Raw genomic sequence first — 19203 nt, forward strand, 5'->3', positions numbered from 1 at the left:
GCATCCCCTGCGTTGGCACGTAGATTCTTATCTACTCTACCATCAGGGAAGTCCCATTTAAGTGTTTCTTAAAAGGTCTTAGCTACCTTCATATCTCCATTTCCCACTGGTCCAGGATGGATATTCTGTTCTTTTTTGTGCCCAAATCTGACATTTGACAGTCGTTTGATAATAATTGTCCCTCTCCAGTTGTGTGTACAGCGATTTCTGAGGTCTTTAACTTTCTTTTCTGCTGCTATGGCTGACTCATTTACTCCTTAATGCATTGTCTTCTGGCTGGTCTTTTCGTTCTGATCTTAATGTAACTCTTTATACTGCAGCAAAGAGATGAACTGAGTTTCTGGACTATAGCCATTTCCTGTGGGAGATAAGGCTGCTGGGGCGTCACCCACAGAAATTCCTTGAACTTGGACACTGCTGCCACTCTTTCTATAAAAGGACAGTATGTTCTGGATTCTGGGAAAAGAAGCCTACCTTGTGTCAGTTCTTGGAAGGCTCCGTGTGTGCACAGTGGGAGGGTAACGTGGCAGGGGTGCTGGGGAGCATCTAGGGGAGTCGACCACATGTGTCAGCATCACTGGGTAGGAGCGTGGTGGAATCAAGGTGGAAACTGCTTGACAGAATGACCTTGAAGACCCCAACCAGGCCGAGACATCCTGCTTCTGTGGTTTTTCCATGGGAGTAGTCAAAGGGACAGAAGGCATGGGGCCCAGCAGCATGAGAATGCCTGATGTGTTCTTAAGGATTGAGATGGGGACCAAACGAAGAGCGTGGACTGAAAGGTACGTCTGAAAGAGGGCCATTACGTGTTCTATTTTTTCTAATATATATTAACAATACTATTTATTTAATATTATATTCAATAGACATGAATTCAATATTTATTTAGGATATATGACTAAACATTCTAAAATATATAATGTTCTTATACAGATGGCTATTGTGTATTGCCTGTTACCCATAACTAGAATGTGAGTCACACCAGGGTACAGATCTTTGTCCTCTTCACTGCTGCTCCCCCAGTCACACCTAAAATGATGACTGGCACACAGCAGGTGCTTAATAAATATTTTCTGAATGAATGAAGATCATCTCTGGATATTCAGAAATCAATAATAACTATGAGGAGTCTTTCAAAATAGCGTGGAAATAAGCTCTTAGGTCAGAATCTCTGGCTCCAACACTTCCTCTCTGAGCTGTTGCCTGGGCAGTGGGCTCTCCCACTGCCATATAAACTGTGGCTCCAGGCTCTTACTTTGGGGTAAGATCTGGGAGAACAGGAAGGAAAAATGAGAAAGAAAGACCCAAGCCACAGCATCAAGGCTCTACCAATGAGCTAGTAGGTAAAGTGACCGTCTGGTGGCTTTGCTTATCCAGTTAAACAAGATTCATGGCTTAGGGAAGCTGCCCCCTCTCCCACCCAGAGCCACTAGAAGCCAGGAGAGGTTGCCCTGGAAGGCAAGAGCCATGTAGTGGGAGAAAGGTCTTCACCATGCAAATCATTTCAGGCATTAGGCAGAATCACCGTTAGAAGCTGGCAACCCTCCCTGACTGGCAGCTGCCAGCACAGCCTAATTAATCCAGCAGCCATAGTGGAGAAGAACATGACACTTCATGACTGATAAACAAGCCAAAAATAGGCTCCATCTTTCCTCCAATTCCCCTCCGCCCCCATCTGCTTCTCTCCTCTCATGAGTTTCAGTGAGAGGGGACTGGAGTGAAGCTAGGAATGAGGTGAAAATGAAAGGGGACAAAAGAAAAGCTCCATCCTCATATGATTTTGGACGACAGGTTTTATTTAGAATCGCTATTTCAGATTAGTATCTTGACTCTTTTCCCCAGATGCCAGCTGAAATCAGGATTTTTGCAGACAAGCCAAGAAACACCACTTATTTGGTTGACTGAACTGGACTGAAGGCCCAAGGACAATCACCAAATGTACTAATGTATTAGTACTAATGTAATGTTCTAAATGCATTAAGGCAGCCACCCAAATGTACTGCACACAACAGTGTATCAGACACTATAGGAAGGGCCAGAGAAGGAGTAACCCCACAATCCAGGGAGCTAAGCGACAAGAACTGAAAGGATAAATGGCATTTGAAGAAGACACTATACTCAATTTAAAAATGGGCAAAGGATTTCAATAGACCTATCTTCGAAGAAGACATATAAATGGCTAATGAGCACATGAAAAGATGCTCAATATCATTAGTCATTAGGAAAATGCCAATCAAAACCCAAACAAGATACCACTTCAAATCCACTAGGATGACTGCAATCAAAAAAGACAGACAATAACAAGTGTTGGTGATTATGCAGAGAAACTGGAACTCCCATACATTGCTGGAGGGAGTGTAAAATAGTACAGTCACTTTGGAAACCAGTCTGGAAGTCCCTCTCCCACTCACTAGCAGCCAGGCTTGACCTGGGAACTCAATGGGATGTTTATGCCTGGAATTTTATTTTATTTGGCCATACTGTGCATCTTGTCGGCGAAGGCAACGGCACCCCACTCCAGTACTCTTGCCTGGAGAACCCCACGGATGGGGGAGCCTGGTGGGCTGCCGTCTATGGGGTCCCACAGAGTCGGACACGACTGAAGTGACTTAGCAGCGGCAGCAGTGCACCTTGTGGGATCTCAGTTCACCAACCAGGGATTGAACCTGGTCCATGGCAGTGAAAGCCTGGGATCCTAACCGCTAGACCACCAGAGTTATTCCCTATGTTTGGTATTTTAGAACAAAGGCTAGAAAGAAAAAATGGACAGTTCAGGCCTACCCCTGGCAGCCATGATGGTAATGGCAAAATGAAAAGGTCAGTTTCACTAAAGATGGTTGTCAGCATTGTTGTTCTTGGCTTCTTGGAGCTGCCCTGACCTGACAGCTATCCAGTCTCAAGCCTCCAGATAATTCTGTGGACCACTAACATCCTTCCATGAAATGTCCTTTCTGATCAAGAGAGACCCGGAAAGGAGGCCCTGATGATACAGACACTAAGTACTTTCAGTGCTCCAAACAGTTGCTGTGGGTACTAAGTCGATAAAGTAGTTTCTGAATGTGGTTTGTCTTGCCATACAAATTGATGGAAAGAAGGGAATCCATTCCTTTTGCCAGATCATGAATTCAGGTCCATAGGACACTGGTATTTCTCTGAATAAGTTATTAAGTGAGCACTGGAACAACTTAGTAACTTCCAGTCCAACTTTCAGAGCCTACTTACCTGTGGTCAGTGAGAAGGTCCACAACATGCTACAGTGACATCAGGATTATTTTGAGCTGAAGACATTTGAGAATCCAACAGTTGCAGGAAGACATTTTTTCTGAATTCTGCTTATCCTCATAAAAACAGAGCCTCCCAAAAGAATTCAACTGTCATAAATCCCCTCTCCAGGAGTTTTGCAACCAGAGAAGACTGACTCCTATCACCAGAGACAAGAAGTAAGCACCAGGGCAAGAAAGCGCCTAAATAGACATTGTCACAAAGCTATCTTCTCTCTCATCTGTTCTCCTGAGGCCCCATTTATTTTTCATACAAGACACTTCTTTTCCCCTAAGTCCCTTTTCTCTCCCTCCTCTATTAAAATGGTATATAAGCCCTAAATTCTAACCACTCCTTTGAGTCATGTTTTTCTGGATGCTCTTGCCTATGTACATGGATAAAAACTTGTCTTTTCTCCCGTTAATCTATCAGTTTCGGTTTAATTTGCAGGACCCGAATCATCAATACTAAATAAATTACAAACAGCTGAGAAAAGAGAATTGAAAGGCAAAGGAGAAAAGGAAAGATACATCCATTTGAATGCACAGTTCCAAAGAATAGCAAGGAGAGATAAGGAAGCCTTTCTAAGTGAACAATGCAAAGAAATAGAGGAAAACAACAGAATGGGAAAGACTAGAGATATCTTCAAGAAAATTAGAGATAACAAGGGAACATTTCATGCAAAGATAGGCACAATAAAGGAAAGAAATGGTATGGACCTAACAGAAGCAGAAGATATTAAGAAGAGGTGGCAAGAATACACAGAAGAACTGTACAAAAAAAGGTCTTAATGACCCAGATAATCATGATGGTGTGATCACTCACTGAGAGTCAGACATCCTGGAATGCATCCTGGAAGTCAAGTGGGCCTTAGGAAGCATCACTACGAACAAAGCTAGCAGAGGTGATGGAATTCCAGCTGAGCTATTTCAAATCATAAAAGACGATACCGTTAAAGTGCTGTAGAAGGGAAGGGCAATCCACTCTGGTGTTCTTGCCTGGAGAATCCCACGGATGGAGCGGCCTGGAGGGCTACTGTCCATGGGGTTGCACACAGTCAGAAACGACTGAAGTGACCTAGCACAATATGCCAGCAAATCTGGAAAACTCAGCAGTGGCCACAGGATTGGAAAAGGTCAGTTTTCATTCTAATCCCAAAGAATGTTCAAACTACTGCACAATTGTACTCATTTCACGTGCTAGCAAGGTCATGCTCAAAATCCTCCAAGCTACGTTTCAATAGTACGTGAACTGAGAACCTCCAAGGGTACAACCTGGATTTAGAAAAGGCAGAGGAACCAGAGATCCAATTGTCAACATCCATTGGATCATAGAAAAAGCAAGAGAATTCCAGAAAAACATCTACTTTTGCTTCATTGACTATGCTAAAGCCTTTGACTGTGTGGATCACAACAAGCTGTGGCAAATTCTGAAAGAGATGGGAATACCATACTACCTTACCTGCCTCCTGACGTAATCTGTATGCAGGTCAAGAAGCATCAGTTAGAAACAGACATGGAACAACAGATTGGTTCCAAATTGGGAAAGGAGTACATCAAGGTTGTGTATTGTCACCCTGTTTATTTAACTTATATGCAGAGTATATCAAGCAAAATGCCAGGCTGGATGAAGCAAAAGCTGGAATCAAGATTGCTGGGAGAAATATCAATAACCTCAGATATGCAGATGCCACCACCCTTATGGCAGAAAGTGAAGAGGAAATAAAAAGCCTCTTGAGGAAGGTGAAAGAGAAGAGTGAAAAAGTTGGCTTAAAACTCAACATTTAAAAACTAAGATCAAGGCATCTGGTCTCATCACTTCATGGCATATAGATAGGGAAACAATGCAAACAGTGACAGATTTTATTTTCTTGGGCTCCAAAATCACTGCAGATGGTGACTGCAGCCATGAAATTAAAAGACGCTTGCTCCTTGGAAGAAAAGCTATGACAGACCTAGACAGCATATTAAAAAGCAGAGACATTACTTTGCTGACAAAGGTTCGTCTAGTCAAAGCTATGGTTTTTCCAATAGTCATGTATGGACGTGAGAGCTGGACCATAAAGAAAGCTTAGCGTCCAAGAACTGATGCCTTTGAACTGTGGTGTTGGAGAAGACTCTTGAGTCCCTTGGACTGCAAGGAGATTGAACCAGTCAATCCTAAAGAAATCAACCCTTAATATTCATTGGAAAGACTGATGCTGAAGCTGAAGCTCCAATACTTTGGCCACCTGATTCGAAGAACTGACTCACTGGAAAATACCCTGATGCTGGGAAAGATTGAAGGCAGAAGAGGACAACAGTGGATGAGATGTTTGGATGGAATCACCAACTCAATTGACATTAGTTTGAGCAAGCTCCAGGAGATGGTGAAGAACAGGCAAGCCTGATGTGCTGCAGTCCATGGGGTCGCAAGGAGTCAGACATGACTGAGAGACTGAACAACAAAAAGTGGATGGAAGAAAAGTTTTTCCTCCTTGATACCACTCATAAGATGGACAGCTGGACTTACAAATAATGAAATCAGTTGACCTAGGCCCTACTTTGATCGGAATACAAGGACCATGTCTTACTTATTAAGAGATTCTCAATACCAGAACAATTTGTTACACATTGTCAATTTCAATAGATATTCAATTAATGAATTACAATTATAAAGCAGCCTCACTATACTGAGAGTCCCATGACCTCTGCATGCAGGACATGTGTTAGCTTGAGGTGGGTTAACTCTAGTTTGTAACTACAAAGTAGTGAAAAGTGTTCATCGCTGAGTCATGTCCTATTCTTTGAGACCCCGTGGACTATAGCCCACCAGGCTCCTCTGTCCATGGGATTTCCCAGGCAAGAATACTGGAGTGGGTTGCCATTTGCTCCTCCAGGGGATTTTCCGCACCCAGGGATCAAACTTGGCTCTCCTCCATTGCATATGGATTCTTCACAGTCTGAGCCACCAGGGAAGACAGTTTACTTTTATGATTACGAAAATACGTATTTTATAGTTATGTCAAGTATCAATTTTTTTCTTTTTGTTATTAAAGCATAATCTTCCTGGTTCTGAGATAAAATAATGGACTTAGATTTGTGCAAAAGGAGCGAAAAGTACTCTTTCTCCTGTGCCTTGTTGGTTACTCATTTATGTATGCTGGAGGAGAGTTGGAGTAATGTCTGAACCATACTTCAAGCGTAGAAAATTAGGATTCAAAAGGATCTAAAATGCTGTTTTAATCACCTACTTGATGTCTGAATCTGCCTGAGAAGTGCGTATTCTACCTATGCTCAACCCCCCCCCCAGCAACAGCATAATGTACTATATAAATAACCCTACTATATTTTCTGATGGCTTGAATACTTAGATTTCTTCCTTAAACTGAGCCTAAATCTACCTCCTGGCATTCTCACCCACTGGTCTTAGTCTAATTGGTCCTCTTGAGGTCATATAGAATACATGGGCCTAATTATTCTTTCACCTGATCACACCGTTATATGCCCTAGTTAAATGTCCTTGGCTTCGTCCAGTATTCTTCACATCACTGGGGTTTCTAATCCTAAGATTCATATGAAGAATTTTGGAAACGTTCAGTAAGTAGCAGAGACTTACTACCAGACATCAAGACTATTTATAAAGCTATAGTAATTGGGAATATTAGGATTATATCCTTAAATTCTATCTAAAAACAACCTTGTTGGCATTTTAATTAGACCTACCTTAAATTTATAAGGGACCTGAAAACTGATATTGAAACTTTATAATGCAGCATGTCCCATGCATGAATACTCTCAATTGTCCAGGTTTTTAAAAAATGTCCTGTGTTAATTGTTCATATTTTCTCCAAAAAGATTTTGTGTATCTGTAGATTTTTTTACTGGGTACCTTAAGTTTCCTTTTCTCTTATAAATGGAATTTTTAAAAGTTATTTTTTCCATTTATTGCTCCCATTGTGTAATAGTGCTAGTGATTTTTCTATTATGAAGTTTGTACCCAGCAATCTTCTCAAATTCTCATATTAACATTAATGAACAAAAATCTGATCAAGTCATGAATTATTATTATTATACTCTGAAGCATTTGATTTGCTAAAGTTTCATATAAGATTTTCATGTCTACATTCCTAATTGAAATTGATTTGTAAGTTTCCCTTTGCAATGTTATTGCTCAGTTTTATTATCAAGATTCATGTAGTAGGCACTATTTGTTGCCTTCTCATGCCTTTTCTTAGAATCACCTTGAATATCTTACCCTTTTTAATCATGGAGGAAAATCTCACATCTCATTGGCTGGAACTAGGTTATATGCCATCCCTAGCTGCAAAGGTGGCTGGGAAATTAAGTATCTCATCTGACATTTTCAACCCATTAAATGCTTAGAAATGTTTATATTTCTATATGTTGTGGGAGTTCACTTATTGTTTTTAGTTCAGTTCAGTTGCTCATCGTGTCTGACTCTTTGAGACCCCATGAACTGCAGCAAGCCAGGCCTCCCTGTCCATCACCAATTCCCAGAGTCCACCCAAACCCATGTCCATCGCGTCGATGATGCCATCCAACCATCTCATCCTCTGTCGTCCCCTTCTCCTCCTGCCCTCAATCCTTCCCAGCATCAGGGTCTTTTCCAATGAGTCAGCTCTTCTCATCAGGTGGTCAAAGTACTGGAGTTTCAGCTTTAATATCAGTCCTTCCAGTGAACACCCAGGACCGATCTCCCTTAGGATGGACTGGTTGGATCTCCTTGCAGTCCAAGGGACACTCAAGAGTCTTCTCCAACACCACAGTTCAAAAGCATCAATTCTTTGGCGCTCAGCTTTCTTTATAGTCCAACTCTCACATCCATACATGACCAGTGGAAAAACCATAGCCTTGACTAGATGGACCTTTGTTGGCAAAGTGATATCTCTGCTTTTCAATATGCTGTCTAGATTGGCCATAACTTTCCTTCCAAGGAGAAGCATCTTTTAATTTCTTGGCTGCAGTCACCATCTGCAGTGATTTTGGAGCCCCCCAAAATAAAGTCAGCCACTGTTTCCACTGTTTCCACATCTATCTGCCATGAAGTGATGGGACCGGATGCCATGATCTTCGTTTTCTGAATGTTGAGCTTTAAGCCAACTTTTTCACTCTCCTCTTTCACTTTCATCAAGAGGCTCTTTAGTTCTTCTTCCCTTTCTGCCATAACGATGGTGTCATCTGCATATATGAGGTTATTGATATTTCTCCCGGCAATCTTGATTCCAGCTTGTGCTTCCTCAAGCCCAGCGTTTCTCGTGATGTACTCTGCATGTAAGTTAAATAAGGAGGGTGACAATATACAGCCTTGATGTACTCCTTTCCCTATTTGGAACCAGTCTATTGTTCCATGTCCAGTTCTAAGTGTTGCTTCCTGACCTGCATACAGGTTTCTCAAGAGGCAGGTCAGGTGGTCTGATATTCCCATCTCTCTCAGAATTTTCCACAGTTTGTTGTGATCCACACAGTCAAAGGCTTTGGCATAGTCAATAAAGCAGAAACAGATGTTTTTATGGAACTCTCTTGCTTTTTCCATGATCCAGCAGATATTGGCAATTTGATCTCTGGTTCCTCTGCCTTTTCTAAAACCAGCTTGAACATCTGGAAGTTCACAGTTCATGTATTACTGAAGCCTGGCTTGGTGAGATAAGCGCAATTGTGCGGTAGTTTGAGCATTCTTCGGCATTGCCTTTCTTTGGAACTAGGATGAAAACTGACCTTTTCCAGTTCTGCGGCCACTGCTGAGTTTTCCATATTTGCTGGCGTATTGAGTGCAGCACTTTCACAGCGTCATCTTTCAGGATCTGAAATAGCTCAGCTGGCATTCCATCACCTCCACTAGCTTTGTTTGTAGTGATGTTTCCTAAGGCTCACTTGACTTCACATTCCAGCATGTCTGGCTCTAGGTGAGTGATCACATCATCGTGATTATCTGGGTCATGAAGATCTTTTTTGTACAGTTCTTCTGTGTATTCTTGTCACTCCTTCTTAATATCTTCTGCTTCTGTTAGGTCCCTACCATTTCTGTCCTTTACTGAGCCCATCTTTGCATGAAATGTTCCCTTGGTATTTCTAATTTTCTTGAAGAGATCACTAGTCTTTCCCATTCTATTGTTTTCCTGTTTCTTTGCATTGATCCCTGAGGAAGGCTTTCTTATCTCTCCTTGCTATTCTTTGGAACTCTGCATTCAAATGGGTATAACTTTCCTTTTCTCCTTTGCTTTTTGCTTCCCGTCTTTTCACAGCTATTTGTAAGGCCTCCTCAGATAGCCATTTTGCCTTTTTGAATTTCTTTTTCTTGGGGATGGTCTTGATTGCTGTTTCCTGTACAGTGTCATGAACCTCCATCTATATTTCATCAGGCACTCTGTCTACGAGATCTAGTCCCTTAAATCTATTTCTCACTTCCACTGTATAGTCATAAGGGATTTGATTTAGGTCATACACTTATTGTTTTAGCAATTTCTTATTGTCATGCTTTGAAATCAGCCAATAGGACCTATATGATACCAGTTTTCTAGTATTTAATACTGGTTTCTGGCCTACTTTGTATTCAGTTTTTATATACTTTCATGTGCGTTTGAAAGGCATGTTGGTTCCACGGTCTATTAATATCCACTAGGTCAAGCTTGTAATTCAGTTGTTTATATCTTCTTTATGCTTGTTATTAATAAGTTGTCTACTTGCTCTATCAGTTTATTAAAGAAGTAGGTTAAAATCCCCATTATAACTTCAGGACACATGTAATTTTGTCAGTGTTGCCATATTTTTGTTGAGCGAGGTTCAGGTTTAGGATATAATACATTATTGTGATCAGTGATATATTTTGATTTATCATCTGACAAACACAACTTATGTTTTCTATTTACCATATTTTTTTGTAGATTTCTCTTTGTTCTTCCTCTGCCTTCAATTGGATTGGTCACGCTTTCCAAAACCGTGTATGACCAAAACATACTATTTTACTATTCTTTTAGAGGTTACTTTTACATTTTGAATAGGCATACTTGCTTTAAATTTTTAAAATTAATACGCATGTCTTTCCTCTTTCTAGATAATATTAGCAACTTACAGCATTTCTTTTTTACCACCCCTACCAACTCAATGGACATGAGTATGAGTAAACTCCAGGAGCTGGTTATGGACAGGGAGGCCTGGCATGCTGCAGTCCATGGGGTCGCAAAGAGTTGGAGATGACTGAGCAACTGAACTGATCTGAACTGAACTGTATATTTTCTGTTATTGTTATCTGAATTGTTTAAATTCCATGAGTCTATTTCCAATTACTCATTGTTCATATATTTGCAACATTCTATGCTTATTCAGATTTGTCCAGATATTTACTACTGAAGAAGGAATTCATAGGGCTGGGACTCCATCTTAGGCCTGTTCATGCTGATCATGCTCAGCCACCTTTCCAATGGACTCTGAACTCTGTGTTTAGTGCCTATGAAAACAACAACCGAAGGATAAGACCCCCTCCAGACAGGGGAACCTTGAAGATCATATCTAGATTACTCATCGCCTAAGAGAAAACATACACTAATCACCCCTTCCTCCAGGCAGGCCATAAATTTTTCTGTATCAATCGGAGTGTAACCTCAGGTTTATTGATTACTAGCTAATTGTTTGACTGTTTTGAGCACATGAGCACATAGCACGTGAATCATGGGGTTATTGGGATTGTATTTTCCTTGGTTTATGTAAGTCTCAAGGAATTTGGAGTGGTGGGTTCAGACACGTCCATATCGGGTATAAAAGATTTTCACAAATGCTGCTCGGGGTCCTTGGCTAAGAGGAGACTCTGCCTTGGGCCTACCGGTGTAATAAACTGCTCTCCACTATCTGCATTGTCCTTCTGAGTGAGTTTGTTTCCTGGAACGCGTGGCTACAACACTATCTCTTCTAGATTCCCTCCTCATTCTTCTTGGTTTCAACTTCCTTTTACTTAAAAATACAGCCTTTATTAGTACTTTTTGTGGCTACACTGGGTCTTCACTGCGGTGCTCAGGCTTTCTCTAGTTGTAGCAAGCAGGCGCTACTCTTCACTGTGGTGTGTGGGCTTCCCATTGCAGTAGCTTCTCTTGTTGTAGAGCACAGCCTCGAGGACACACCAGCTCACTAGTTGCAGCTTGAGGGCTCAGTAGTTGCAACTCGCTGGCTCTAGAGCACAGACGGGCTCAGTAGTTGTGGTGCACGGGCTTAGTTGCTCCGCAGCATGTGGAATCTTCATGGACCGGAGATTGAACCTGTGTCCCCTGCATTAGAAGGCTGATTCTTATCCACCGTACCACCATGGAAGTCCAGTAGTACTTTTAATTACTTATTTGGTTTCAGTATGCAGAATCTTTGCTCTTCATTGAAGCATGTGGGATCTAGTTTTCTGACCAGAAATTGAGCCTGGGCCCCCTGCACTGGCAGCAGAGACTCAGCCACTGGACCACCAGGGAAGCCTTAGTAGTTCTTTCAGTGTGCACCTCTGAGTGGTAAGTTTTCTCAGTCTTTGTCAAAAACTTTTTTTTTTTTGCATGATTCTTAATCACAATGCCCCATTTACAAGTACTGAGGCCTCATTTCCTGTCCCTTTATGGGACGTAAAGGATCTGCCTGCAATGTGGGAGACCCGGGCTCAATCCTTGGGTGGGGAAGATCCCCAGAGAAGGGAATGGCTACCCACTCTACTATTCTTGCCTGGGAAATCCTATGGACAGAGGAGCCTGGTGGGCTACAGTCCATGGGGTCACAAAGAGCTGGATACGACTAAGCAACTAACACTGTGAGCATGACACCCCCAACCCCTGGATGGCAGGGCCCACACTCAGTTCTGACATCCCCCAGCTTCCCTGGCATTAGCTCATGTGCTTTCCACTCCTGTTAGAGTCTCCTCTTTATTTCTAGAATCTGAGGATTTCCCTTTCTTTGGTTTGAATTCATTTTTATATTGTTATATTTCATCCTGTGTTTGTCATACGAGGTGCAGGGGGAAGGTCTATTCAATCTTTTTAGTTATTATTACTGGAAGTCCAGATATTCTATTTATAACAAGTTTCCCTCCTACTAATGCTTATGATTCTCCTTTAAAATAAATGTCATATATTTTGATAGAGAAAACAGACATGACAGAGACAGCTGGACACCTCTTGTTCTGTTTCAGGAAAAGTTATAAAGTTTTCTAATTTCTTAAATTTGGTACATAGGGAACATTCCCCAGGCAATAACTTGGGAAAATGCAATTGTTTGCTGAGAAATGGAATTTTCTGTAGGTTTCTATTTTCTCGCACTCTCCTCACTTCTCTTTGCTCTACAGAGGTGAGTAATGCTCAATATTTTATTTACACCCTTAACACTAAGAATGTCAAAGCAGCGAAACCTCTCTGTGAAGGAAGCCATCCTCAGACCAGACTTGGAGCTCAGATACTCCTGCAAATCAACAGCTGATTGCAGGCTGAACTGGTTCCAAATCCTGGCAATTCACAGCTACTAATAGGTGAACAGGATCGATCTCATTTGCATTTCATCATGACTCAGGAATTCCCTGGTACTGCATCCTTGGGTTTAATCAGCCCAAGGCCTTCAGTGTCAGGATACTGGCCTGAGAGATTTCCAAACACACTGGTGACAGAACACAAACACTCCCATCAAGAAGAAATAGTCCCCTTCAGCCTGTTGGAGGGTGGAGGTCATGCAAGAATGAGAGGTTCCAAAAATGGCTCTCTCAGGAACATCTGTTTGTGGTTAAAGCACTGAGAATGGAGAAATATTCACAAGTGTCAGTGGATAAAATGGGGACACAGTCCAACTATTATGTTGGTAGTGCTTTCTGAATAATGAGAAATGGGCCAATAAGGGAGGCCACAGATGGTAGTAGAGTATTCATGGAGAGGATAGCAAAGACCAGAATGGTCACACACTGGTTCACTAACATAGACTGTTAGTTTTAAGAAAATATACCCCATATGGCATGCGACTACAGATGTTCTGACCCAGAAAAGGAAAAGGAAGAAAATGACCTAGAGGGGAGTGTAAGGTAGGGAGAAGATCAGACAAGCCCCAGGAATCAATTATGTCATTAGTGATAAGAAAACAGAAAAGATTTAAAAAAATGTATTTTGCAAAGCAGAAATGGCAGTCCTGATCAGTGCTGGCTGATCATCCTTGAATTTTTACCCTTCCAAAGGAGAGATGACATTCTTTACCTTGGGAAGAATGGAATTATTACTGAAAGTCCAGATATCCTATTTATAACAAATTTCCCTCTTACTAATGTTTATTACTCTCCATTAAGATAAATATGAATATTTTGATAGAGAAAACAGACATGACTGAGACAGCTGGCCACTTCTTGTTCTGCTGCAGGAAAAGTTATACAGTTTCTCAAGTGGTTTAGAGATAGAAACCACCTGCATACTGTATCTCACTTTGGTCACAGGTGACTGTTAGTTTTGTCAGTTCCCTCTGGGGACACTTCCACCTGACAGGAAGTGGAAATCTTACTGAGTTAAGACCCCAATGGTACACGACTATCTTCAGCACTTACTTCTCTACAATTTACAGGCAAAGCTGCCTCTTTCCTTCTGCTAATCCCAGAACCAAGGAAGAAGACAAAGTCCTTTAATCCTTAAGATCAGATTTCATCCTAACATCTGGTGGAAGGGTTGTGAATGTCAAGAGGAAAGCTCCTGATGCAAATGCATTTGAGGACTATTTTGCAGAATGCGGGGGAAGCAACTTGACTGGTGGTTTTGGAGGGTGGATGTAAAGACTTTCTAACTCACCTTTTCATCCCAGACAGTCACAGCCTCTACTGGGTGCCGTGAGGCCAGGTGGGAGGGATTCCTGGGCAGGGAGGGCACCTGGAGGTGGAACGCCAGCTGCCAGGACTTACCTGTTGAGATATACCCGCTTCTCTGTGAACTGTCCATTGCCATGGTGAGGGTCCTCGAAGGGTTCATTCTGGACAACCTCCACCCCTTCTCCTCGGTCACTCTGTTCGTGGCTGTGCTTGCTGATCATGTACAGCTGTCCGATTCTGTACTACAAAACACACGGATGCAGACAGGTCAGCCCCACCACTCACTTTTAAAGACAACCCCTCCCAACTATGGTGCCGCAAGCAACTCATGGCATCAGCACTTCCTGTTGAGAAAAGAAAGCAGGCATGTGGGCCTGATGTTAGTTTTCCTCAAGAATAAGGAAGAGAACTAATTGTGATTAGAATGCAGAAACGGCTTGTTCCTGTGAACATTTTGCATCACCTTGGCAAATGTTCACCAGGGGGCTGATGGTCTTCAAGGTTTGGCAGCCAATCAACCAACCCATGGTAAGCAGCAGGGAGGTGGGCATGCTGGAATCTCCCTTTTCACACTGGCCTTACAGGGTTAAGTGGAGCTAAATTCTTATTTCGCTTGGCATAAGACAGACCAGGGTGTGTTATTTCTGTCCATTCTTTCTGCCTAATTAACTGCATTGCTGGGCACAGAGGATTAGATGTCACCTGTTTCTTTCGTTGCCTCTCTCAAAGTGTTAAAACTCTCCTGGAGGTCTCTGTCCTCTAGAAGTGGTCCTCAAAGTTGGATGGACATTAGAATGACCTGGAAGCTTAAAAAAAAACTCCAGATGCCCAGACTCCCGCTTGAGTGGAAACTGTGAACCCACCATTAGGCTGGTCCACAAGGGAGAAAATCTATACAGTATAAATCCTTTTCAACCAATTCCACTAACAGTGTGTGGCCTTCTAGCCTGAGGGCCCTTCTGAAGCCACATGTGCTTACATGAAAATGATAAAATAGAATAACACGTAATGTGAATATTTTCCATGCTGTCTGCTGTTTTGAGCTGTTCCAGTCTCTTTCTTGCCTCTCTGAAAACCCTGGAGCCAGCATGCGTCTCTTCACCCAGTGAACTTCCGAAGTGACAAAAACTAATTTAATGGAGGGGAAACGAAGAGAAAGAGAGAAAGGCGAAGGAGGGAGTAAAACAACTTTTGCATGAAGTCTGCTCAGAATCAGAAGGCAGGGTGATGAGACACTGCTATGGTCCTTCCTGCAGATTCGGTGTGAGACAACACAGTGTCAGCATCATCGAGGCCCATGGGATGGGGGGAAGGGACCTGAGTCTGCAGCGAGCTCATGATGGCTCTGGGTTATCCCCAAAGAGCCAAGGTCAGCAGGGATGCAGCTCTCCTGTCTAGGTGTGCAAGAGAAATAGATTTTAAATTAAAGGGGCAAGGTGAAATGTACAAATCAACAGTGCAGTCAGTTCTAAAGCTGAGAGGACTCACATGTCTGAATGTCCCTGTTTTACTCTGAGGCAGGTGCAGGGAGGGGAGTGTGAAGAGAATGGGAAAGGCTCTGGTGTGAGGTCAGCCCAAGGGACCAGGCCCAGTCACCATGACAATGGAAAGAGCAGTCAGTCTGGCTCTTCTCAAAGGGCAGAGCTTCCTGTGCCACACTCCTCCCCAGAAGGGTCTGCATTTAAAACGCTTTTAATGTATCTCTGTCTGTGCTGAGGATGAAGGGAGTGAGAGGAGAAAGGAAATCAAAGATAAAATTTATTTGTAAACACATTTTGGGATTAGAAGCTTATCTTGGCTTCCCCTTAGTAAGTCCTCTTTCCTTTGTTCATAAAGACTAACTAACCCTCTTTCCAGGAGGAAGACAGTGAGAAAAAGGTTACAGGCTGGAGATCTGTGAGATACACCTGTGAGGTCAACACTCCACCTTATGTGGATAGGCACACAAGCCTAGAACAGAATGCCCAGCTGCACAGGGGATGGAGATTTCACTAGAAGTTGCTTTGTACTTGGTGTTCAAAGAAAACACGTTTACTTTCAAAGGAATATTACTCTGCCATAAAAAGGAAGGAAGTACTGATACTGATACTGCTTCATGGGTGTTAATCAGTTGAATAGTGTTTCCCAAAAGTCAAATGTAAGTCCCAATACCTCAAATATGACCTTATTTGGAGACAGGCTCCTCACAGAGGCAATCAAATTAAAATGAGGTCATTGGGATGGGCGCTAATCCAATAGGGCTGGTTTCCTTATGTGCATGCTAAGTTGCTTCGGTCGTGTCTGACCCTTTGTGACCCTATGGACTGTAGCCCGGCAGGCTCCACTATCCATGGGATTCTCCAGACAAAGAGTACTGGAGTGGGCTGCTATTTCCTCCTTCAGGGGATCTTCCTGACCCAGGGACTGAACCCAGGTTTCTTATGTTTCTGCATTGGCAGATGGGTTCTTTATCACTAGTGCCACTTGGGAAGCCCCCAAGGGGCAAGATGGACAAAGAGACACTCAGGGAAGAAGATGTGGTGAAGTGATGCAGGAAGATGGCCACTTACAAGCCAAGGATTGACCCAGAAGAGATCCTTCCCTCCCAGCCTTCCCAGAGGGAACCAGCCCTGACTACTGACACTTGATCTTTGATTTCCACCATCCAGAACTGTCAGCCCTTACAATGCTGGTTGGTTAAGCCACCCATCCTGTGGTGTTTGCTATGGCAGCCCAAGCCAACCAATTCAGTGAGTACGAGGTCTCCATCTGGGGTGATGAAAGGTCTGGATCTGGTTAGAGGTGGTGGTCGTACAAGGTGGTGAATGTACTAGATGCTGCTGAATTGACTTTAAAATGGTTAATTCTGTGTTATCTGATTTTGACCTTGTGGAATGAGAATGTTGCTGCCATTACAGTAAACAAAGAGTCTTTGCTTGCCATCATGCCAACAGCCACTGTAGCCTCTTGACTCCAACCCACAACAAGCCTCAGTGTTGAGCCCTGAGCAGAATTCAGGATGGAGAAAAACAGATAACATTCTGTGCTTTGGGCACTGTCCCTGATGCATACCTAAGGAAACATTTCAGAGAACCTAGACTCACGCACCTTCCCATTCATGGAAAAAAAAAAAAAGCACTAAAATCATTACCTTGAGATGTATGGTTTTATTGTGTGTGATTAGCATATCTTTTACTGCTACATGGTATTTTTTTTTAACTGTTCGACTGTGTGGTGTTTTTCCCCAGCCAAAACTCCTATATATCCTGGCTCCTCCCTTCTCAGAGCTCTCTCTAGTTCTCAGTAAGCTCCGCAAATACAATTTAACACATCTTTTAGGTTGCGAATTTTTCTTGAGTTGACAACTTCAATTTTTTTTTAAAGTGTTGACCCCACTTCAGAAGCAGATACACTTAAACCAAAATGCTGTCCAGGGCTTTAGCCAGGGGCGGGGATGCAGAAGGGATATCTATTCCTGGACCATCTCCAGGAGCTCCAACCCACTCACGCATGGAAATGCATGGGACCAAGGACAACGCATGACACAGAAAAGCCATTAGCCGGACTCGAGTCAGTCTGGCTGCGCTCAGCTCAAGTGCTTCCTGCTCTGTGTTGAAAGCAAAGGGCCAAGGCAGCCAGAGGCTGATTCACCAGCAGCCAGAGGAGGGCCTGGCTGCCCAGCCTCATTGATCATTCCAGCGGCTCCTGAATGAGCCATCGCAGGGCAGATACCAGGGTTAGCTCACTAAGATAGCGTCAGCCTGTGGGCGACAACAGACGCTGGATTCAGTCACGTGGGTGACAGTGCTGGGGGTGGTGGGACACTCAAGCCCAGACACCAAGATGATCAAGGGCTCTGCAGCTGTCACTTTCTTTGCTCTCAAGCAAATCAGGCCTGTTCTGCCTGTTGTGGCCATCCGAGCTGGGCCATCCAGAAGTAGAGGTTTTAAAACACAAATTCACTCAAAGACACGTGCATCCAGAAGTTTCTCAACTGGAGGGGACAGGACAAAACAGAGAGTCTTTGAACCATGTCTCAAAATCACCAGAGATGCTCCTAAAAATGCTAAATCCTGGGTCAATTCCAGCCCATGTTACACTCACACTGTGAGATACAGGGAGTTTGGGATTTTACTTAAACACAAGCTAAAAGCTGAGAACCACTTCAGCAGAGGGTGAGGAAGGTATTCATTCACTTGCTCAGTACCAAATGGAGCCAAGACCAGAATGTTCCATCTTTAGAGGGCCTGTTTCTTCTTTCCTCTTTAACACTAATTTCTCATAAAGCTTCATCCCTAAATTAGATGAAGATCGCCAGCTTCAAACTAACTTTTATGTAAAGTGAAGGCTGCAAAATCCAGACTCAGAAGGACTGTGAAGATGTTAAAGCCTGAGAATCAATAACAGGATTGATGATGATGGTGAAGGAGATGACGATGATGGTGGTGGTGAAAACGCTTCACTGATTGCCTGTCGGTGTGAGGCACCAATTAGGTGCTTTATATTCATTTCTAAGACTCACAATGATTCAGCCAGGTAGGTGTTTACAGATGAGGGATCTGAGTCTCTGAGAGGCTAGAGACTTTCTCCTGCCATGTGGCTTCCAGGTGGCAGAACTGGGATCTGAACAACACAGGCCTGTACTCTTTCTTCTCCACCCAAGTTCAGCCCTTATTTCTCTAACAGGTGAACTACTTTAATAAACCTGACCTCACTATGAAGAACAAAGAGGGATGGTTTGGAGCCACTGCCTTTGAACTTCACTATTTCAGAAGATGAAGAGCAAATGTCTGATATCATTCAAAAGATCAAAGATGTTTAAACTGTGTTCACATATGGAACGGCAGAGTAATTATGCTCTAACTTTGTAAAATCTATTGTTATAATTCCAGAGTTTGGGGTAATCATCATTACAGGCAATCACGATTAGAGACAGCTCCGCGCTGCAGGGCTGAGGCTCCGTGTGAGCCATCATCAGAACAGCTACCCCAAATAATTATCTCTGTAGTCAAAAAAAAAAAAAAAAAAACCCGTCATGGGGATGCAGATCTTTCCCACTTGCACGCAGCACTGAACATTTAATAGAGCTGCAGAACTTGAGGGAAGGCAGAGTTGCATAATGTGCCTGGAAAAACCAAGCATTTTCCCCTCACCTTGTACTTTGCAAATGTG

General features: G+C 42.9%; 1 protein-coding gene across 6 annotated transcripts in view; it reads right to left on the reverse strand.

Moving 5' to 3' along the window:
* Nucleotides 1-19203, reverse strand: part of PITPNC1 (phosphatidylinositol transfer protein, cytoplasmic 1) — a 261543-nt gene that overhangs the window by 119055 nt on the left and 123285 nt on the right. For 5 of the 6 annotated variants that reach the window (XM_018065383.1, XM_018065380.1, XM_018065381.1 and 2 more), the window contains one exon: nt 14146-14294. In XM_018065383.1, coding sequence (XP_017920872.1) covers nt 14146-14294 — 149 coding nt within the window. The remainder of the gene's footprint in view (nt 1-14145; nt 14295-19203) is intronic. The other variant, XM_018065382.1, reaches the window with a different exon arrangement.

Source organism: Capra hircus, chromosome 19, assembly GCF_001704415.2.
Source record: "Capra hircus breed San Clemente chromosome 19, ASM170441v1, whole genome shotgun sequence".
Classification (NCBI taxonomy): Eukaryota; Metazoa; Chordata; class Mammalia; order Artiodactyla; family Bovidae; genus Capra; species Capra hircus.